The sequence below is a fragment of the Manis javanica genome, chromosome 9, assembly GCF_040802235.1.
Source record: "Manis javanica isolate MJ-LG chromosome 9, MJ_LKY, whole genome shotgun sequence".
Taxonomy (NCBI): Eukaryota; Metazoa; Chordata; class Mammalia; order Pholidota; family Manidae; genus Manis; species Manis javanica.
Window position 1 is genome coordinate 103,604,011 of NC_133164.1, and position 24,154 is coordinate 103,628,164.

Genomic DNA, 24,154 nt, shown 5'->3' on the forward strand with positions numbered 1-24,154 from the left:
CAACATGGAAAGCTCTGGAGATCAGTTGCACAACAATGTGGATTTACTTAACACTACTGAACTCTATACTTAAAATGGTTCAGCTGGTAAACTTTTTTTTAACCACAATTTAAAATGATTATTTAAAAAATATCTCATTAAAAAGCACTAAGTAGAGTTGGATGCAAATTTAAAGTTAGGAAGTACTGTAAGAGATAGAAAGTAAGAGAGGGCTGAGGAGGATTTAAAAAAAACCCAGCAAATTCCATTTTCTGCTTCCAGGAGCCCAAACTTCCCCACCCTCCCTCCTCTGCACCCTCTCCCACACTGTTCTTCAGCATCGGTCATGAATCCATACCCTGCCTTACTCTGAACGTCTCCTAAGCCAACTGTTCTCATCAAGAACAGGCTGGCCGTGGCCACAGCCCCCTGCTACCCCTGTCATTTTGAAGGCTCAACGACAAGTGAGTGTATTTTTCCCAAATTGAAGCCATTTCTTTCTTGTTGCCTGGAGGGGAGAGGAAGAAAGGATGATGATTGCAATTAATCAAGCCTGTAGAGGCAAACGCTGGTTAACGCAATCTGAAAAGGAAACGCCTGCCAAAAGCTGCCTGGCACTCTCCTCGATTCATTTCTATCCGCTGCCTGATAATACCCCGCAGGCAGCCTCACAGATCCTTAGGCAAGGGGGAAGGACTTGGCCAGGTTGGCTACACTGCCCTGGGTGCTGCTTGCTTCCCACTTTTCTGGCACTGGGGCAGGGGAGCAAGATGGAGGGAAGCCACCCTTCTACCAGGACACGGGGAGTCTCTTCAGGAGAGCCCGGGGAAAAGGCCTCTGAGCCAGGGGCTCTCCAGCAGCTGTGGCACATGCTATTTATTTAGGAATTCAGACTTTTCTCCTGTCTGAACTACTGCCAGTTAGCAAATCATGATAAGGGAAGACATATGTGTCTGATGCTGGCTTGTACACTGCTCTCTTAAACACACAGGAGTGAGTGTTTATTCACTCTGGCTGCTGCTTCTGTAGTAACATTAAACATTTGTAGAAAAATCTGGAGCAGCTTATCCATCCTTCAGAACTCTTTTCAGTTGTCTCTAGGATGAACTTGACTGGGTGAGCCAATTATGCCCTAGGTAGGTACTAGAGTTCATCTGGGGACAGTTACCCAGTTAAAGTAACTACTGTCTACTTGTTGGGAGGAGGGACAACAGCAATTCCACTCCTCTTTGTTAGCTTTGCACATTTCTAACCTAATTCAGAGAGGGAGATAGCTCCTTGCTCCTTCCCTCATAATGAATAGGATTTAATGCACTCAGAAAACACATCCCTATCATCCTTCCCATTCCCACCAGCTTCCACATGCCACTGTAGCTCACAGGTGACAAAGACATTCAGTTATACCAGGGGCATCTTCTGTGTGCACTTGGGTATCTCCATACTGGGGCCGAGAAACAGTAAGAATGGAGAGGTGTTCTTCATTCTCTAGTGTCAGATGTCAGGGATTTGTGTAGAAGACTCAAAAACTAAGGCCGGAGTTTTCCTAATGCCTTGGAGGATGACATGCTTCTCTTCCCCATGGTTACACTATCAGTAAAGCCTAAGGATCGGGATTGGTTTGAAACAAGAGGGAGATGCTTGGAGAGGGCAAGAGAGGTGGAGCATCAAGTGGGATGCCTTCCAGATAACTGAGGGATGGCCGCAGCTAAAAAGATTCCGTGGTAGACCTCTGAAGTCTGAAATAAGGCAGAAAGACACGACGATTGGAAAAGGGAGGGGACAGTAAAAAGCTCAACAGAAGTCATCCCAGATTTCCCTATGTTGTCATTTTCTCCCAGACTGAAAAAAAAAGGGTGCCACTGCCCTGATGGATCATAATCAGCACCTCCAGATCCAAGTCACCTGCTTTCCTGCAATGTTTGGGGTTTTAAAGTTCCTTACACACCCTCTTGGCCAGTAAAGAAAGGCAAGGTCAGGGCAGATTTATACGGTATTTTCTCGGCAGCCCAGGACTGTTGGGGAGCGTGTGTATGTATGTTCAGGGAATACAAGTGCTTTCTTGGCAACAAATGGTCCAGCCAGCCAGCCAGCTCTGTTGACTCTGAACCTACCTTGTATCTAACTTGCTGCCTTCAACTCTACCTGAAGAGGGGGAAGTCGGCATTGCACTGAGCATACAGAGGAGGAATGGTGGGTGGCCTCTCTCTCCAGGAGAATGAATCACTTTTTGAATGTGACCACTTTATGACACAGTTTGATAAGGTAAATTAGCTTCTGAGAATGAACAGGATTAAAGAAGAAGCGGGCACAGCAAAGTAAGCCTGGAAGGAAGTGTAAAGGGCAGGAAGGTGCCCGAGAGTGCTTGCACGTGTGGCCCACACTGCTTGGCCCTGCGGCCCGAGCCTGCCACTGAAAAGCTGTCAGATGTTCTCCAAGGAATACACGGCCAATCCCAGATCAGAGACACACACAGGTCAGGAGCTGGCACCATAAACGGGAGACCGAGTCCTCAGGATCCCCACCCAGCCATGGAGAAGTTTACCTTTCAAACTATAGGCAAGGCTTCCCTGCAATCTCTCTCTCTCCTTTGGGCAGACCTTAGAGAAATTAAACATTATAATAAAATTAAATGACAAATGTAAGCACAAAGTCCCAGCTTGCAAGAGACATCTCCAGACTCAGCAGCACTATGAGCCCAACTTAGAGGCCCCCACCAGTGCACAAAGTCTTGCACTGGGAATTCCTGGGAAGGGAGGAGCCCGTCTATTTAAACGCAGGGCACTGCTAAGACGGTATACAGCTGTACGAGAACTGAGGCATGGTGTGTTACGTATCAGCAGCACTAAAGTCCAAATATTTTTGCCTGCTGTTAACAACCAGTCTGCATGTTAATCTTCCCAAATTGAAAATTCAGGAATTCTTACCCAGGTAGATGAAGGGAGTTGAGTCAGATGCTACAGGCTAAGTCTCTTTGGGTCTTACTTCAGAAGGTTAGTTTAAAGGTGGGTGTTTTGGGAAACCCAGTTAGCTGAAGTTGAGCAGCATGACCACCACAGAATTAAGCGCTGACCATTCCCTGCTCTCCAACAGCTGAGCACAAAGCAGGCACTCAGACAATGGCAGCAGGGGCTTGCACATGGTTCCCCGCTAACACCCTGAGAGCGATGGAGAGGGTACATGCATTCTCCTACTTCTCACTCCAGGGAGATTCTCCACTGTTTGCTCCCAACACCTAGGAGCATTCCTTTCACACTTTGCTTTTTCCTATCCTCTGGACTGGGCTCCTATTTCCAACAGCGCCTGCCTTCTCCCATATTCTACTGCATCTCTTTAGAAGATCTGCTTCACACCTCACCTTCGCACACAGCTTCCCTGACCACACCAGCAAGAGCATCTTCCGCTGCCTTGATCTCCTTTACTACAGCCTCACCAGAAGGGGAAGCCCAGCTCATCAGTCCACCAAGCATTTGTTTCCACTAGAGCATCACTGTTCTTACAACTCTGTGCTTCTATGGGTCCAAATTGCTATTTTAAGACAGAAACCATGGAGCCAGGAGGATTTAACCTATTATCAGCTTAAAGGTGGCAGGACATTGATCATAAAAGAAATGCAATGAAGGCTGCAACCCAGTACATAAGATTTCAGACAACTCCAGGAGGATCTGAAAGAACTCTGGCTTCATTTCAAGCTAAGGAAACTAAAGGCCAGAAAGGGCTGTGATCTGTAGTCATTCAGCTAGCTGGTGACAGCAGCGAGTTAAAACACCAGTCTCCTGATGCCTCGCCAAGTAGACTTGCCCCTGTGCCCCATTGCTGCTTCCTGCAAAATATGCTGTAATTTTGCTATAACTGAAGTCCCTTCCATTAAGCTAGAATTCTGAAAGCAAGAGAAACCTCAAGACAGACCACAGACAACACCCATCTGTATAGTGCTGGGAAACACCATGGTATTAAAATAATCAGCTTGATTGGTGATACAGTGAACAAAGTCAAATAGTAGACTTAAAAGAAATATAACTGAGGTACAAAACCTGAGTTTAAGTTCATGGTAACTTCCAGTCTGATGCTGGGCAAGACATTTCCCTCTCTGGGCCTGTTTTTCAGTTGTAAAAGGGGATGTCTATGGGGTTTCTCAAAGCAGAAGCTACTACTGTTTTGATGGGTTCCATTCTTCCTGGGACTGACCTCCCTATTGAAGGACAACTAGCATCCCTGGCCTCAGGCCACTAGGTGCCAGCAGTGACCCCGGCCATCCCACATTTCACACTCCCCTGGTTGAGAGCCTCCAGGGAGGTCTCCACAGCCCTTGCTGGCTCTCCATTGCTAAAAGACACTGAGGGTCCTCAGGTGGAATGAAAGGCAGGAGGATGGGCGGGGGCCTACCCGTAGATGTCCAGGACCCCAATGAAGGAGTGCTGCTTGAGAGAGGTGTGCAGGGCCTTGTTGATGTGCTCCACAATCCAGCCGAACAGCTGGGCATAGATGTGCTTGGCCAAGGCGTTGCGCGCATTGATCACCTGCTGCAGGGACATGGTCTTGACGTAGGTCTCCGAGGTGGTGACCAGCTTACGATGGCAGAGCCAGTGCTCCATCTGACTGTGCTCCACCCCCAGCAGTCGGCAGAAGTTGTTGAGGTGCTCATCCTGGGGCTGTAAGACGCATTGGGGAAATGGGTTCAGGAGGGCTGTGGAGGACAAGCCTACCACCATGCCTTCTCCCCTCCTGCCCAAGGAGAGAACGAGCCCAGCTCAAGGCCACCCCAGGGCTCCAGAAGCCCACTCCACCCCTAGCCACACTGCTAAGTGGAGATGACAATTAGGGCCCAAAGAATGTTGTTCAAACTGATCATTTCAACACCTAATGACCAAGTTATCAATGCTTTAAAAAAACAAAACCTCTTTCCCCTTTCCCTGTCTCCTCCTCCATTGCCAGCCAGCTGTAGAGTAACTGGGAGGAGAGCGCTCCCCAAGTGAAGGGAGCAGAGTGAGAATCGGCAGCTTAGGAATGGATAACCCACTGAGAATAAGGAGCCAGAAGGGGGCAGAATGTAGTTTTCATCTGCAGAGTTCCACATGCAGTGCTTAACACAGCCCCAAAGAAGTCCTCACTTAACAAGTGTTACCTTTGACTAGCGGCCAGTCTAACAGCCGCACCCCGGGAAATGAGCCCCGAGTTGACCCCAAATGGCCACCATCCCTTCCAGCATGGACACTTCACTGGCCTAAGCTTCATCTCAGCCTCACTGATACTAAATCGCACATAAGCAAGCTTTATTCATATTCTTAAAGCACTTGCCGCTTGAGGAAAAAAGTGAGTCAAGACAGAAAGCTAGGACAAATAGCCAAAATATGGAAATTTTGACCTGAGAAGATAACTTGGAATACTGTAACCAATAACATCACACGTTTAGAGCTAGAAAAAAACTAGGAATTCCTCCAGCTGAAGAACTTTATGCAGCTAAGAAGCCTATTTCCAGAGAAGTGCAGCCACTCACCCAGATGCCCAGCTGCCTCTCTTGGCTGCATCTGATCTTGGCCACCATTTACCAAGGTACCAATCATACCACCTGGCCTTTGAGTCACTGGTAACGACTAAGTCACCTACAGTCTTCTTATTGCACCCAAATGCGTAAGGATAATCCTTGCCACCCACTCAGGACATCCCACAGACAACGTGCTCTCCCTTGGAGGTTCCTCTCCCCTGTTAATCATTCCCTTGTCTAAACCCACCTGGGAAAGCTGAGAACCCAGCCACGAGGCTGCTGGTGAGCTTATCAATGCTGAGGCTGAGAGGGAATCCCATAGAACATGATGTGCCGCCTCCTAATGGCCCTAAATTGCTTGTGGGACTCATTTTATGACGAGGCTGCATTGCAGGATTTAAATGAGGGCTGGTTCAGTGAAGATTAACAGGTAACTGTACCATTTCCCTGGTCGTTTTTTTTTTTTTTTTTTTTACCCCTACTACAGATATTTAAAATCCATCTAACCCCAAACAAACACAATTACAAAATAATAGAATGTCAGAGTAAGAAGAACCTCCAAAAATGATTAAGGCCAGTTTTCTCCAAAGTACGGTTTGTGGAGCAATAGTTACAAAGCAGCATTAATTGGCTTAACAAAAGGGGCAAGGGATGTCGTCAGGCTAGACACAGCTGGACTGGTTGTTGGTGCACCCTATAAGCATCAAGAGACAGATATTTCACAGAGCATTTCCTGAACTTAACTGACCAAAGAACCTTATTTTCCTAAGAAATTGTCTAGAGTTAACTTTCCCAGAAAAATACCTCAGGAACTATCATTCTAATCCAATCCCCCATATTTTTCAGATGAGAAAAATGAGGCAAAGCCAAGGCTCCCTGACTCTGGTGCAGAGCTCCTGGCCTGGCCTGGGAGGGGGTGGGCAAGCCCGTCTTCGCTCAGCAGGTGGGGTTGCCATGGCCACTTCTCCCAGCCGACAGCCTTTCACTCTGCGGCTCCCCCCACCTGCCACCCACTCCCCCAAACAGAAAGCGGTATGTGGTAGCTAAGTGCCTAGGGACTTCCTGGCAGGCAGCAGGTTCAAAGGTGGCAAGTGTCCAGTTTGTTAGTCTAACCTATTGCCAAGAAATTCTTAGTTGCTAGGCAGAGCACTGCAGCTGGATTCCCTGACAGGTACACGTCCTGCTAGAGGTAAACATGACTGCCCAGGGCCTGCCCACAGGCTCCCGTCCCTCCCTGGTGCCTCCCAGGTAAATGCAGTGGAGAAAGGAACTGTCAGATAATCACTGCAGGACAGCTTCCCACTGGCTGCAGTGGGGTGTGGCTTGACCCTCTTATTACCCCCCTCTGACTGTTGATTAAAGGTGCTAACTGAAGCTGATTTAACATCATGCAATTACATTTACATTTAATTAAATGATGCTAAATCCATTAGAAACAGCCAGCATCATAGGTAGATTAGTTTTGTGGGCCCATATTGCCAAATCCCAGAAACAAATTGCCTCTGGTGTCCAAGTAATTGCACGCTGTTGCATTTTCCAAGGTAACTCTGGCAGTCATGGAACACATTTTCATGCTTTAATTAAAATAAAAACTACTGAGCAGAAGGCACACTGCGTATGGATAGCCACCTTTCCAGTAGGAGGCCCACCCTATGTACCCAAGGAATAAACCAAAATCCATTTGAGAGAGGGACTTTCACTAGCAACGATGTAGTGGAGCATTTCTTGAGCACACGCTGAGCACCCAGCACGGGGATAGGCACTGGCGGGGGACATCGGCAAAGGGAAGCCAGCCCCAGAGAGAGGGACTCACAGTCCTGTGGACAAGGCATGGCTGGCAGTGGTGCAGGGGAAAGAACACTGCTGGGGCCTGCGCTGGCTTTGCCAGAAACTGTCAAACTTGGAGAAAGTTCCCTCTTTCTGGGCTTTAGTTTTCCCAGCCCTGTGATGCTAGAGAGATCACGATGCTCGTAAGTTCACAATGACAAGAACAGTCAGGAACTCAGTCATGTGAGGAATATCACCCCCACTCAGCAGAGGAGGAAACAGAAATGTTGAGTAACTATCAGTAAGTGGCAGAAAAGGATCTGACCCCTGGCAGTCCTGACCCAAGAGTTCTCACTCTCAGTTCTCTACACAGTCTCGAAGTAGAGAATAGAAGACTAGCTTAGACCATGTACCTACGGCTCAAAAACATGACCTCCTATTCTAAGAGTTGGGGCCTGCGTGCCGGGTGGTACCCAAACCTCTACCTGCCAGGCATCCTCCCTCCTCCCCTCCCTTCACCACCACTTGTGTCCTCTGTCCACTCTTCCAAGTGTGCCCTGATTATCCCGCCTTCATACAGTCCTTACACACGCACTCAAGTGTGTGCCAGTGAGTTTCAGGGCTAAATAATGAGAACACACATGGCTCTAGAATTTAGTGGGGGGCCGTAAGCGCTGATCAAATAATACCAAGACACCTTCACTTTCCTTCTCACATGAGGGTCTCCTCAGAGGCTGGGGATGGGTGATCAGAGAGAGTCCACTTAGGAGCCCAAGCCTTACTTTTCAATAAGCTCCCCACCTGCCAGGTGCCCAGGAGGCTCAGCGGACCTGGTTCCAGAGACACCATCTACACCAGTAAGATGTTGGATTCGCTCATTCACTCTGCTCTCACTTGCATCACCCCCGGGCCTGGAGAGCCTCCAGTTAGCCATCCTTGTACCAGGGGCCTAGCAAAGGCTGGCTGTGCTGGGTGCTGAGCAACACAGGCCGTGCCTTCGTGGACCTGGGAGTCTTGTGAATGAAAGGCACATGTGGCAAATAATTACATGGTAAACGCAAAGTTACAACCACTCTAAGCACCATGGAGGATAGTCCAGGAGCTGTTAAGCACCCATGACAAGACAGGGATGTGACCTGGAAGTGGCCCTAAGAAGCGAAGTGGGGGAGGGCTGGAGTGGTGGGTGAGCCGGAGGTCAGGGAACATTGTCACCTTTCCTGAATCTTACCTGGGTAAAGCAGGAGTTTTTCAATGCAAATGCTCCTAATCTCACCTGCCCTGAGGAACCATGGGACGTTTATGGGGCTGCAGGGCAAATGGAGGCACAGACCATCTTTGCCTTTCTGAGGGAAAAGAGTGGGGACAGCACTGCATCACCCAGAGGACTCAGAGGAGGGGAGCGTTTGGCCCGCACTCCATGGAGGGCCATCCACCACCTGTCCAGGCACAGGGCCACCTCTGCACAGCCCGGGCTCTCAGGGCATTACCACCACCAGCCTCACTCCCCTGCTACACACACTCGCACCCTGATGTCCATGGGCACCTAACACTGCCCAGCTCCAACATTCCCTCCTCTCACACTGGGCCTGGGCCCAGGCCAGCGAGCCTCAAAGCTCTCATGAGGCTGCAGACTCTGTACTAAGTATGGAGGCAGCCCTGACAGGCCCAGGGGACCTCGCAAACCCCGGAGCATCGCTTTTAGGGAAAAAGCATGAGGCAGGGGCCAGGGGAGGGCGATGAGCTCTGCCAGATGCCAGCTACACTTCAGGTCTTCCTCTCCCAAAGGCAGGGCCACCAGTTTGAATTTCTGATGACCCCTAATCCTACACAAACAGTCGAAGCTTAAGAAATGTTTGCTCAATTGAAAAAACATTAGCTTGTGAGTGGCAAGGACTTGTGCCCATGTTCATATTCCATTGTATTCTCTTCAAGCTTCTCCCACAGTCCGGTTATGTCAATCCTAAATCCTTGGGAGCAAGAGTCCTATCTTATACCTCCCCAGGACTTAGCCATTAATGGGCACAAAAAAGGTCTAGAGTGAACAAGTGCACATTCATTTATTCAATGTCAGAATGCCAGTTTTAGCCCAGCCTGATGACACAGAAGAGAGCACACAACAGTGGCTGTCTATACTAACTACTGCACCAGTACCATTCCTACACCCACCCAACTCAGACATTTTTATCTACTACTCATCAGGTCCAACACTGGGTGCCAGGAAAATAACAGTCATCATGAGCATTTTGGAGCACTGTGCAGTGTGTAATACTGGCACATAGATGTCTTACTTAACATTCTGCCAATATACTTAATAAATCAATCTTGGCAAATGTTACCTCTTTTGTCTACACAATTAGATTGTAAGCCCCTTGGAGACAGTCACTAAGTATGGTGTCCAACGTTGCTTCATACCTTTATAGTGTGGACTCAGGAGTTCAGAAAGTATTCAAGGATTGACAACACTTTTTGTAAGGATTCCATGAACCTCATGGTACCTGGAAAAACCAATCCACCAAAAATAATCTATTTAGTAGCCACTAAATTCCCTGCCCTCAGGGGTAGAAATCTGGCAGCAGCTGATTTGAAAAAGATGTATTCTTTTAAAAAATTATCAGCAAGGAAACAGAAATCATTACTGCTAACAAATAACCTACAAGTGTCCTCTACGTGTAAAGACACATTTCAGTTGCATAAAACTGTAGGAACAGAGTAAATTGTGTATATTTTATCTCTGGTGTTGGTATGCAACTTACTGATATACCACAGGAATCACCATCACGCTCAGCTTGAATGTCCACATTTCCAAGGTGCAGGATAGAAGCAATTATCTTAAAAATGCTTATCTGATGGAACTCTCTCACTCCTGGGGGTGGGGGGAGAAAAAGAATGAATGACACTCAATTATCCATGGTAGGATAGCAATGACATTTTACCCTTTTTTAAGGACTTTCTAAAAAATAAGGTTTGATTTTTTTTCTGGACCAGTGACTCCTAAATGATCTAGGCTCCTCACCAAGTAATTACCACTCACAACAACAGCTCAGAGGGCAATGGGGCTCCCTGGACTAAAGTGAAATAGCCTTACTCTGATTGTCCTGATCAAACCAGATGGGTCACAGTACTATTTTAACTTCTCCAAGAGCTAAGGAGAGGCAGCAATCATGCAGACTCATTTTGGACTTCATTTCAACCAAACACTTTATGGATGTTTTTATGAGTTTAATAAGAATGGTCATTCATCTGCGGTCATTTTTCTCCCCACATAATATCCTGCAAACATCTGTGACACACATCCAAAGTGCCAGTGGGGGAAGAGGAGGAGAAACTTCTCCTGGGAGTGTTGTTACAGGAGCTAGATGGCCAGCTGGCTCTCGGCCTTTCCCAGATGGGGGCTGGACGTCACACTCCAAGCTCTTTCACAGTTACAGACACATATACCTACTGTAGAACCACTGTGGCAGCAGACATTTACTGTCAAATTTATTTGTGCACCTAAGTTATCAAAGACATGGATAATTTCCCAAAATTTATATCTACCTCTAAAGCATTACCGTTTTTGAATTATAAAATATTTGACTTACAAAAAAAAAATGCTGCAGAATAAAATAATGAACATCAGTCAGTCTACCACCAGTTTAAGAAATACAAGTGGCCTCCATATTCCTCCTCAGCTGTAGTTACTAATTTTAATGCAATACTTTGCTCAGGCTAAAAAAGCAAAAAGTCAGTGACACCTATGTATGTGGGAGGTAAGGGTATGTCATACTAGGATTAAAAACTTTCCTCAAATAATACTCAAAGTGAACAACCCAAGAGTGAACTAGACTAACTCTAGGCTTTAGTAATGTTAAATGACCATCACTACTTAAATTTCATAGAAGTAGGGATTTACTTTTTTTTTTTTACAAAAAATTGCAAAATATACAAAGTAAACAACAATATAACGAATCCCTATTCTTCCCTCATCATCTCCCCAGTGCCTGGCACATAGTAGGTGCTCAGAAACATGAGTAATGGAATGACTGACTCGATGATATGTCACCCAGATTGCACGTACTTGTAAATGTCTACAGAAGGGTATGCATCATCCAAATATCTGGTTTTATTTAATGTAATAATCCAAAACCAGCCGGGGCCAAAGAATTTAGGCACACATCCTGGTTCAGTATAACCAAATACAACCAGAAACAGGAAGACCTGTTAAAGTACAAGGCTGATGGCCCAGACAAGGCAGGAGGCTGGACAGCTGTGCCCCCGTGTGGGGCTGCAGCCCAGGTGGCCAATCAGGGCTCGGAGGGTCCTGCTCTCAGCAAGTCCCGTTACATGTCCAAGTTAGGCAGTGAGTGCTGCGACCCTCACAGGATGGATGTATCACTTTTCTCTCCTTCACTTACTCTTAGGAACCAATACCTGGCCAATTTCTGAAGACCTAACCACCCTGTCATGGTAGGAATTTAAGTAGCAGATATTGAATAACCACTGAATCCTAACAATACGATTCCTGCACTGTACTGACAAGAAAGCTTTTTTTTATACAGAATTGTAAGTAGTATTTCACTATGAGAAGCCAAAAACAAAACAAAAATTGAACAGTATAATTTGAGTAAAACAGGGGTTGCAATCTATGGCCCATATCCTATGGCCTGTTCTTGTAAATAAAGTTTTATTAGAACACAGTCATGCCCGTTCATGTACATTTTGTTTATGGTTACTTTGCACTATAATGGCAAAGTTGAGTAGCTGCTACAGAAACCATGTAGCCCATGAAGCTCAAAATATTTACAATCTTGCCCTTAAAGGGTTTGCTTTTCTTAACAAACCTCTAGAGTACCACCACCAAAGAAAAAGGACATGTTTATCAAAGAGTAGGGAAGAAAAATTTATTAAAATAATTTTTCAAAGCTATTGCTTCGAGAATTTAAGTACCCAGTCTCCTTAGAGCATCGGAGGGAACCACCTTCTCCTTGGATCAGCTCAAACCCATTGCTCACAGCAGCACCTCAGGGGCAGCTGCCAGAGGCCTTCTCCTTTCCTGGACAAGCTGGGCAGATGGCTACCCTGCTCAGCATCAAGTCTCCTCGAAACCTGTTCCCCAGCACAGGAGAACAAAACAGCTACATGATGCTGGGGAAGTTGAGGTGCCAGTTATCAACGTATCTCTCAGCTTCAAATCTGCCCTTATCCCTTCTTTGTGGACTGGAGCTTGATTCTGTGAACTTGCCTTTGCCTGCCGGTGGCATATCCGGCCTGGTCAATAGGGGGCACTGTGGTGACTGTACAAAGCAACAAAAAGGATGACATTTTTGCTTCTGATCCTCCACAGCTACCATTATTCATGCTGGGAAGCCTCCCAGGTGCACCCCAGCTGTGCCCTCAGGCCCTGCTCCCGCATCAGCAGCTGCTCCTGAAATATTCTGGTCCCACCATACCCTGGGGCAACTGCGGGCTGCTTAGACACACCCTCTGGCAGGTTTCTTTACCCCCAGTGGTGGCCTAATCTGGAGCCTACATCCTCCTGGAAGTGGTCTGGACAGGGGTGGGGGATTCTCTTAGTCTGTGGTCCCTTTATTGACTGCTCTTCCTCCCCCTACAGAAAACAGCTCTTTTGCACCTGCTACTTCTGGACCCCTAAAGATCTCTTATACCCAGCTTAACAGTTCATCACCTACTACTCCTCTAGTTAATTTATATTAAATTTTCTCTGTTGGATAACCACTGTGGTTTCTGTGTCCTGACCGTTATTTCATGAGTATAAAAGGCAAACCGTATCTCCCACTTGTCCAGAGAAGGGAACGGCACTCAGATTTCAGCACATGACGTCCTGGTTTTCTCCCCATATAGACATTAGGGTGTGACCTGCTTGGCCATGTTCTGTTTGGACACTGGGTAAGGCTTCTCTGATTCCCACCAAAGAACCTAAGAGATGCTGCTCTGGGGTACTCACGTGACTCAGAAGCCAATTCTGTCAGACAAGGGGGTGGGACAAACACAAGGGCCATCTGGAGCCACTTGTAGATTTCAGGCTGACTTCCTAAGCTTTGCTTTTTCTGGCTGCAGGTCCCAGGAATTTACCACTTCAATTTCCCTGTTAAGAAAGGCTGGTCTTCCACTTTACCACTTGGGGCTCTTCTCCCCACAATACAGCAGGGGAGAAGTGCAGTTTTCTCCAGCTCTACTGCCCTTTATGCCCAAAAGGACAGAAAGATCTTGCAGGACTCCACTGCTAAGCTCTACATAGCAACAGCAATAATGGAAATAACACCGCATACAGGACAGTGCTACTAGACCTCTACAGTCTGCTTCCAACTCGAACCCCGTGATTGTTGTATATGGGTAGTTTGGTCCCATGTTCTCCTACTAGAACACACCACCTAAAAACCCAGGCCACAGCACAGGAAGATGGCTCCTCTTGGCTCTCTTCCACTAGCATCAGTGGCCTGAGAGAGGGACAAGGATACTTCACACTGTCTGAGAGAACAACTCTCAAATCCTTGTTTTCAAGAAAGCACAACAAGTCACCAAACCTTAAACTTTGGAGCTTGAGGGCTGGGACAGAATAAGACAGATGAATTCACGAAGGTTTCCCATCAGCTTATGAAGGCTGGCAAGGAAAGTGGGACACTGAGGTATTTTCCTATTCTTCATGCAACCAACCCTCTGGGCCTTTCCTCCCATTCAGAAGCTCCTTACCAAGGAGTGTGAAGGCTTGTCGAGTCTTCTCAAAGTCCTTAGCATCATCCATGCCCTCGATGGATGTGTCTCCTCCTTGTGACGTATAGAAAAAGTCCTCCGCACATGCTGTGGTAGGCAGGCAGGTAAAGACATGAGGCGTCAGAGAGAAGCTTCATCTCAGTGTACCCACTGATCACGACCCACGAGAACGTCTACTCATCCCAGATCAAGTTTTATTCCCAGCCAAATGTGGAACCCTTTAACTGGTAATGGCAAAGGGAAGAGGAAAAAAACTGGGTAACAAAAGACAAATAATCACACTGCACTGAAAGAATACATTGCTGTATTTGGCATATGGAAAACGTGAACATAAAAGTGACAGTTCAATTTACAGTAGGAAATTTTTTAAAACCACAGACTTTTTAAAAAGGGATCTCATACATGCAAGTAAAATGTATACCTACCCTAGGATCACAGACTTCAATGACAGTTGATAATCTTCGTCTGACCCCCTCATTTCACAAACAAGGGGCAGCAATGTGCCGCAGGGAACAGGCTGAGACCTATGTTGGCCCTCAAGCCCCAGCTTAATTCCTTTCAGTCAGGCCTCTCATAACGGCCTTGGAGACAACTGGTGAGGGGCCCAGGTTGTCTGGGAATTCAGAGCTGACCTTAGCGGAGGGCAAAAACGGAACGAGCCCTGGGTGGAAGCTGCACTACAGACCTTGGAAGTCAGCATTTGAGGCAACAATGGCGCCTAATCAAAATCACCCTTGAAAATTACATTTCCTCAAAATATAGGACCTTTGTAGGGTAGAACCCTGCTCAATAATTGGTGTTTCTAAGTGCACAATGTTTGATCTTGACAAGAAGCCAAAACTGGACAGTCTGGTTTTTCTCTTCTGAAAACATCAGTTAAATTATTTTCCCCTGACCTGCATGTGTACAGCTGAAGGCATATCAATTAAACATGTTTAGATGCAGATGCACTGCAACACCCAGTCCTCCTTCAACACCCTGATCTTCCCACCTGATCCCCTAAGAACCTGAATCTCTTTCCTTCCTCCATTCTGACTGCCACTGCCCTGGGTCTGACCTTCAGCCTGGGGACTGTTGCAAAAGACGTTAAACCAGTCTCCCTGCTTCTGCTCCTGTCCCTTCAAATCCACCTTCAAACTGCTCCTTATTGAAAACCCTTTGGAGAGCTCCTCCAGCAAAAGGCAATGTTATAAAGGAAGTCACACCAGGTCCTTGCGGAAGATGGCATATTTAGCTTTTTCATATGTAATCACCCTGCAAGCTCTGGCACAGAATAATGTAAGTTTCAAAAGCTTCATAAAAGTACCGATTCATCTTTCCTTTCACAATCACCTTGCAGAGCACCTCATCTGATGGTTCTTTCAGTGCCCACAGGGAGACAACTGAACATATTGACCCCTCTTTTTCAGACAGGGAAACTGAGGAACACCCAGTTTGGGATGTTCTTTAAGGGATTACCCAGGCTCACCTGGAGTTTGGCCAGGCCTGGGAGCCCATTACTCGATCCCCTTATTGTGAAGATGGTTGTTGATGGCGTGATTTTGCCATAAACATAACCTAACTCATTATCAAAATAATTAGCTGACACACCAGAAATATAGTCAGTCATCCAGGACTCCAAAGGTGGGCATCAGATTTCCATGTTGAAGAAAGGAAGCATTTTCAGCATCTACTGAAGACCCTTCACTGTCAGCAGCCAGGGCCCCACTGCCTGAAGTAGAGTCATACAAACCATCCCACCTTCCTTGCTTCCAGTTCCTGAACTCAGGCCCGGCTCAGTAACTTCCTTCAGCTGAGGCTCACCATCTTGGGGGACCACCTGGGTCAGTCACAGCATTTTCTACTAAATGGTTGGAACCCAACGTTATCATTTCCTTTCCATCTGCTTTAACGTTCGCAGTCACCTCTGTGGACAGACCCTCTTGATAAGACAGGCATCCAAGCGGGATTCAGTTTTCTCCCATCTGCTTAGCCTGCCTGGATCTCAGCTCTCCTCAGACCTGTGAAGCTGTCGCTGTCCATCTCATTCCAGAACAACACCTCTTTATCCTCCAGTTTAGATCTCTCTTTGCTTAGAATTTCCAAGGAGAAATACACCATAAAATCTCCTATTAACTGCCTCAACAGGCAGACATTGGGTCAGGCACTGTAGAGACCACAGAAGCAGCACAAACCCATGGTTACAATGGCAGCCCATCCAGGCCAAGGGCGTGCACTTCACCCGCGCAGACTTATGCTCCCAACTGTGCATAGGCAGGAGAGGCTATCTATCGAAGTGAAAAAGAAGAGAACTTACTCCTTACTACCTCAAGGCTGTATTTAAGCGATGCAGGCCCATTACAGCTCTTTTGATCATGCGTGCACACTGCAACAAATTGTTCATTGGACTGTTCTGTTTTTAAAAATCTTACCCTGAGGTCATTATTAAAATGTAGACCAGCAACAACAGGGCAGGTGAAAATGTGGATGGCTGGATGCAAATCTTCTCCCTTAGCAGATAAATGCACAAAACTTGCTGGGCCAGGGGTCTAGCAGAGACTTCTGTACACTTGAACAGCAGAGTTTAGGTGAAGTAAAGAGGGAAGGAGGCAAGGCAGTCTAATTATTCACAAAGAGCCACTGGCTAGCCCTTCATTTAGTTAATCTTTCCAGCCACTAGACCAGGGTTAACAGTGGAACTAAATGTCCAGCTTCAAAGCTCACAGCTAACCCACCCATGTGGCCAGAGACAACCTCATACTGGAGCACGAGAGCTTATCAGAGGCTCTTCACTTCGCTCCGAGATGCCCTCAGAGGGCACATGCAGGTAAAAGAGCACGAGAAGTTCATCGAATTGGATACTTTTCAACTGCTCCAGGCAGCGGCCCAAGGGGTCTGGCACCTTGTGAGACATATAAGGAAAACTTATTTTTCACCTGAATACATTTTTGTAAATGGAAAAAAAAAATTAGGAGAATTTCTTCCCTGTTATCTTAAAGTTACGTTTGGGACAAAATGATCCAAAATCAGTAGATGGATCTTGCCAGTATTTGTTCATTTTCTTTAAAACCAACCTTTGAAAAAATTTTAATTCCCTGGGGGTTGGCCCTACAAAATGCAGCTGGACCCGTGTCCCCACCTCTGGGAAAGAAAGAGGACGATGGCTTGGCCCTTAACGTGGCCTGCATTCCCCGTTACTTCCGACCATAAGCCAACATCAGAGCCCCGGATGCCAGCTCAGGGGAGTGCTCACCAAACAAGGTCTGTACAGTCACTCTGGGTCTGTATGAAGTGTGTGATTTCATTGGGGAGAATCAGATTTGCAAGCATTGAACAACTAGTGTACAGTACAAAACTAGCATCACATCTGCCATCCAGGGCTTCCTCCATTGGGTCCCAATTTAAATTTACTTCGGTTGGGAAACTTCTGACCCACCTCCATAGGCTCCCCTCAGCACACCCTTCTCACTTTGTATCACAACTGACTGTACACTGAGCCAGGGCAGATCCACAACTGTTGCCTTGCCAGTGCCTACACTGCCGGTATAGGGTTTGATGAATGAATGAAGGAACTACATTGCATGGTCCAGGCAGCAAGGCCCAAGAGTTCATAAGGAGGGAGAGCAGAGAGGTAGGAGTGCGGACCATAGGTCTGAACCACTGGATGTGTGTTTGAGCCACAGGGACACAGGCTGGAGCAGCCCTAGGTGGATGTGGTGCAGGGCCCTTCAGACGGCCAGGATTTGGGCAGGGACAGCAAAGACTCACAAGTCTGTTTCTCTCTCAGTTGCATGAAGCCCAACCAACCTGTCTAGGCACTGAGCCAGGACTGGATACTGGATGCCATCAGTAGTACCAGACCTCCCCAACGTCCCCAAAAGACAGACCCCAGGCCCCAAGGGGCAGTGCCGCAGTCATCTGGCAACAAGAGCTGCACGCACTCTGCCTGCTCAGCCACGGCTCTCAGCTCCGCTGGCTCTGAGTCAGCAGTGTCGGGGCAAGCTGCACTTGCTAATGCCCTGCAGGAAACAGCATTAGCAGAAGCAAAGGGTGATTTGGAGCCACTGAAAGGCTGCCCTTTTACTTAATGGCAACAAGATGATGACTCTTCCCACTGGCTGCATCTGAGAGGCACTTCTGGTTACTCCATTTCACCCCTTCCAGTGTTCCAGATTGGTTGGACCATAAGCTTCCCAACTGTTCAGTAGAAGTCACAGCACTGTTGCCCCCTAACACTCAGCACCCCCCTTCTGTGGTGAGGTCCAGGCTCTATCAATCTGCCTTTCAAGCCATGCCCACTTTATCCCTGCTTTATCCTCTCACTCCCTTTTCTGGTCTTAATTCTTTAATAAGACTTAAAACTCACTGGTCACAATTAAGTGATGCGCATTAGCTCAACCTCTACATCCTCATGATTGGGACACATTTCTTATGGTGGCTAAAGAGGAAACATTTTTAAAAATAATTACCCATAGAAATCTTTTTTGCTTTGCCAAACACTGTTCCACCGTCTGCCTCTTCTCCTGTCAAACATTTTCTGTGGCAGGCACGCAGCCTGGGTCCAGTTAACCCTATTTTATAAATTGGGCAGTGAAGCTCAAAGAGGTCTAGGGGATGTACCCACGAGAGGCAGGGCTGAGAAGAGAACCCGTGGTGGAGGGCTTTGAGCAGGCCACCCTTTCTTCCCTCAGAGCCCCAGACGTCCCCGCTGCCAGAGCAGTCCACCCCAGAGGGTGGGCACATACCCACTCCCTTACTTAGCGAGAGCTCCTTGAATTCGGGAAGGCTGGCAGCAGCACAGAGCTGATAGAAGATGTGGTAATTCCTCTCGTCCTCTGCCTGAAGGAGGAAAAAGGTAAGCAGTTTTAGGGCAGTGACCTCCAAGATCATGTCCTCATCCACCCTAATCCTAGGATGCTCTGGGTGACAGAGGCCAAGACTTTTGCTCATGTTTTCCTCCACATCTCTGCCACCTTCAAAATCCCCACCTCCAGATTTTCCATTCACTACTACAGGGGCCTTCCTCGAACCTGAGGATTTTTACCTTTCACTTCTGCAAAAACATGCATTTTCTTATTTTTCCCAGACAGAACACCATTAGTATTCTACAAATAGTGGGTCAATCAATAAACATTTGTTCAGAGATCTGTGCTGCCTGGCTAATGCTGCATAGATGGTATGCTGCCTGCAGTGGGCTTCCTTTCTCCTCTGGGAAGCTTGGAATGAGGTAGAAGCTATGCTCTTGCCCATCACACCAGGCTGGGAAGGTCAGGAAAAGTGAGAGACTGGGACAGGACTTCAGTGGACATTTGGGCTAGGCCTGCCTTAACCTGGCAAGGTGCTGATGGGAGGGCCTCAGGAGGCCTGAGCACAGAGAAGGAAGGGGAAGGCTCAGGGGCGTCTGAGTCAGAGGCATGGCCAGCATCAGACCTGCACCCTGCACAGCAGGCTGTTTGCTTTGCGGCAGTGCAATGAAGGACGTGAGGTTGCAAACCAAACTTGGGAAGTGGAGAGAGAGCCTGGGCAGAAAAAGGGGAAAGAATAACAAACCTGGTTTAAAAAGTTCATTAGCCTCAAGCCAAGGATCAGCATGGAGACAGGCCTCACTGAGAAACAAACTCCGAGGCTGTTTTTATGTCCGCCCTGAAGACAGCTAACGGCAGGGCAGGGAAGCCACTCAGCCTAGGGGAGGGGTTTCAGCCACCGTCACCTTGGCTCGGAGGGAGGGGCTGGAGGAGAGCTGTTCTCAGGTCGTGAGCGACACTGACCAGCAAAGGCCAGGCCAAGGAGTAGTCGGGAGCGAGAAGGAAAGGCGAGCACAGAGCAAGGGACTGTCAGTTGAGAGGTGGGAGCTCCATTTATTTGAAAAGGAAACTACATGGTCAAGGAATGTTTTTGTTTCTTTAAAATACAACCTACTAAATAAGAAGGTTTCTGGGGAAAGCTAAAACCTATGGACCCTGCATGACATCCCCCTGATCCTAAGGCCCTAAAGTCCCCAAGGAACAGGGCTGTCTTACTCTTCACTGTATCTTTGGCATCTAGCACAGGGCTAGCCCGTAACAGGCACTTGAATCTGTTTGTTAATTGAATCTAAAAACAATATCTACTTAAAAATAACAATACTAAGCAAAAGATTTCTCAATATACAGTCCCAAAGCCTATAGCATTTGCATGAATACTCAGTGAATCAAAACAAGAAAGCCAGAAGAACAAGTATAGTCAATTCCAGGTTCAAAAGATGAGATGCTTTCTGGCACAGGGAGTCGGGGGCGAGTGAGCATCATCTGTGGAAAAAGGACAAGGCCCAAGTCCCAGCACTTACCTGAAAGGCCACTCTGGACTTCTCCAACAGGTAGGTCCTCACGTTGGCCCCAATGATGTGGTAACTTTTGTCAAAACCAATCTGGATATACTTTCCAAAACGGCTGCTATTGTCATTGCGAGTGGTTTTGGCATTTCCAATGGCCTGTACAGAACAAACAAAACGTATGCAGAACAGGGAGGGCTTGCTTGATTTCAGGAGTGTTTTGGGCATCCTAGCACCTGGGCAGAGCTAGCCTTCACTTTCCTGCCTCCTTTACTAAGGACAGCCAGCGAGACTAGTAAGTTGATTGGTGGGTTCTGTCAAAGGGTTCACCAGCTGAAAGGTTCACCCCATTGTTCAACTTCTCTTTTTTATTTTCTGCCTGGAAAGCACAGGTGATAGCTACAGCTGTGACACTCATCTTGGGACCATGAGGGAAATGTCTAGACAATCACAGAAACTGCCACTCTGACACCCTAGAGCCACTAAACCTACACCAGAACACAGCAGCTCTGAATTTCCTGTGAGAGAAATAAACGCTCCTCTGCTTAATTTGATCAGGTCTCCATGACTAAGCAGTCAAATGTCATTCCCAACCAATGAATGGTACTTGCTAGAAAGACACCAAATATCAACACCCAGCCTTCATACCTCATCACTGGGGAAAATCGGGAAGACACCACCCTCCAGTCACTATTCCTTACAGAGCTTCAGGGGCAGTTTGAAACGAGACGGTAATTTAAAAAGTGAGTGGCTACACGACTAGTCTTGTTGCATTACTATTCACTACCTAAAAAATATGGCATTGCTAATAGATTGGTAATGAAGGTATTACTTTAATCCCTTTCATAAGTTCACATTTCTAGGTGGTTAAAACCCACTATAAGTTTCCAGTTGTCTAGGAAATTTGAGGAAGAAGTTGAAATTAATCCCAAGTCCTATTTGACCCTCTACCCCTCCCCCCAAATGCCAAGCCACAGAACTATTAGCATCCTGTAGACAGCCCAAAACTACACAAGGCTCAGCTGGCCTCTGCTATTCACAAGGTGAACAGACCAGCTGAAAGCAAATTACTACTGTTCAAAAACTGGCTTAAAATAAGTGCTCATGAAAATGTCTGTTAGGGGCCACAACAGGGCTCTGGACCCCCCCACTCTGGCCTCTTCCTGTCAATTCTCCACTTGACCACCAGGCTTTCTTCTAAGATGTCAGCCTGGGTATTACATTCCCTTGTGTAAAATGCCTAAATGGCTTCCACTGCCCTCAGAAAGTTTTAAACCCTCAGCATGGCTTACGAGGCCCTGCAGGATCTGACCCAGCCTGGCCTCTCCTCAGTCTTGCCCTTGGTCTCCAAACTCGAACAATCCTGACCCCTTTCTTCCTTAAAAGCCTGATGTCCCCCTGTCTCCACCCAAGTTTCACAAATACCATTCCCTCTACTGGGAGCACTCTTCTCACGGCTTTCCCTACCCGGCTGACTCCTCCTTCCCCCAGTTTCAGTTCGTGAGTGGCTTCTTCAGCAAGGCCTTCCCCAGCCTCACAGGCTAGGTGGGCTCTTCCTGCCGTGTGCTCTCCTAGACCTCTCACTTCCCATCTCGTTCCTCCTTGCGCCCTGTCTCCAGGACACACTGCCCTCTGTCTCAGTAAGAGCAGGGGCTGACTGCTTCAGCAGGGGATCTCAATGCACAGCACAGCAGGCATTCAAAATAATTTGAGTGAACAGAAGTGTAAATGAACTTGGGCTGTGCTTCTGTTGCCTGTGAAATGAGAGTTTTGGAACCCTTGTGCTCAAAGGTGACTTACCGCTCTATGGCCCTAAAAATTCCTTATTAATGTTGCAACATACACTTTTTCTTCTAGGGTTTAAAGTGTGTAAGGCATGATCACATATACAATGTGTACTTCTGCAGATAAATGGGGGGAAGCGTAAGCTTAGTCACTGGGTTGCTCTGGAGGGCATGTCAGAGCACGCATGGAACATGCCCAAGGTCAGGCCAAGGCTAGAATCTAGCCAAACTGAAATGATTGTCAAAGAGATAACCAGAGGATTTTATGTCATAAGCACCCTCCAATCTAGGGAGATAGGGACTCATGTCCCCCGGCAGCCACCAACCTCATCAGCTCAGCAGAGGCCTTTATGTACCTATTTCTCTTCAATGGCTGTCTGACCCTCCAAGGTACAAGACAAGCCACCATCACATATTAGTAAGCCAATTCTGTTCGGAAATGGTAAGGAGGGCTCTATTCCCTAAAATGCTGGTAAAAGTGGTCATTTGCCAGGCCTGTACCATGAGCCAGGGCCAGGGCTGGGCCCCTTTCAGTCTCCTCAATCCTGACAAGAACCCTAGGGAACAGGCATTAAAAACTTTCATTATATACTTGTGGGAAAACTTGGGCTCAGAAAGGTTTAGTGGTGTGCCCTGAGTCACACAGCCAGGAATGGCAACTTGAAGACAGCAATTCAGACATGCCTGAGTCCAGAGTTTGTATTCACTCCACGGGCTTCGCAGTCCTGGCTCCAAATCTCCATACCACTCAGCCCCAGGCAGGAGAGGCCACACATGGGAGAAACGACTCACATCTCAAACAGCCAGGTCAAAGCAAAGGATAAAGACAAAAACATAATCTGTACTTTTTTTTTAAGGAAAAAGTGTCAGGGGGAGCCTCTCAGAGGATGGTAGGGAACCATACTCATTCTCAATACTCTGAGAACTAGTAAGGAATCAAACACCTACCCCAGCTTTCCTGTGTAAATTATCAGGATAACTAGTTGGTGAGAAGTTTCTCTCCCTAGGCTTATTCCAGTTAATAAATACAGGAGGAAAGATACAATGAGAATATCGCTGTTTGGTAACACCTGAGAATAGGTCTAGGAATAATCAACAGCTGCTGATATCACAAAAAGACAGCCAGATATTCCATGCCTCTTAATGGGAGCATACACTAGCACCTATAAAGGATCCTTTTATAAGTTTATATAAATATTTTTATGTATATAAAAATAAATATTTCCTATATTTTATATACATAAAAAAATATATAAATCAATCCCAAATCTCATCAAGCCTCTAAATTTTACTGCCCTTTTACAAGAAAATGCAGGGGACAAAGAAACATGTTAACATGAGGATGGGATCAGCAAAGACTGGTTTGTGGAAAACCCTGAAGGACATTCTAGTTTCAACAAATAAATTTCAATTTCAAAATTTCAAGATACTCAAATTCTAATTTGTAAAATGGCAACAAGAGCCTGTGCCATACCTGCGAGCACTCCTTGCAATGGCTTAGGGAAAGCTTGCCCAGGGTCTAAAGATCACACTGCTAAAAAAATCTGCCTTATCTCACTCGGCTGCTCTGAGAAGTGCTATAATGGATCTATAAATACTTAAAAAGATATAATGGTATTCACAAAGGGAGGTGGTTCTTTGTGTTACTATTACTAAATCTATAAACTCTACTCTGGGTATGGAGAACATCCAATTTGTGTGTGTGTGAAGCATGTAACTCTTTATTTTTTAAACCCTTGCTAGATTTTTCTGGTTAGCATTGACTTAGGAAACACTTTGATGCATGATAAAAGGAAGTCCACTTGTCAGAGTTGATAGAAACCTGGGCTCTGACTCTTGCTGAGTCCACAATCCAAAAGAAGAGGCAGGTATGATACAAGTAGTTAGAATTTTAAAAATGAACAAATGGTGTAAGCAGGAAATTCACAACAGAAACTCACATGAACCAATGAACATAAGGAAAGATTAACCTCAGCAGTAATCAGAGAAATGACAACTAAAATGACAGTTCCAGAGTGCTAATAACTAAGAACATTGACACTATGAAATGATGACGATGTGGGCAGAAAGGAACTCAAATACAATGGTTCAAATATAAACTGGAACAAACATTTTGAAGAATACTTGGGCATTTCTAGTAAA

The 24,154-nt window shown here is 46.7% G+C and overlaps 1 protein-coding gene across 1 annotated transcript in view; it reads right to left on the reverse strand.

Moving 5' to 3' along the window:
* MYO5B (myosin VB) overlaps positions 1-24,154 on the reverse strand; it is a 309,980-nt gene that overhangs the window by 112,327 nt on the left and 173,499 nt on the right. The window contains exons 6-10 of the mRNA XM_017665463.3: positions 20,244-20,387; positions 18,676-18,757; positions 13,919-14,026; positions 9,982-10,091; positions 4,363-4,628 (exon numbers count right to left, since the gene is read on the reverse strand). Coding sequence (XP_017520952.3) covers positions 4,363-4,628; positions 9,982-10,091; positions 13,919-14,026; positions 18,676-18,757; positions 20,244-20,387 — 710 coding nt within the window. The remainder of the gene's footprint in view (positions 1-4,362; positions 4,629-9,981; positions 10,092-13,918; positions 14,027-18,675; positions 18,758-20,243; positions 20,388-24,154) is intronic.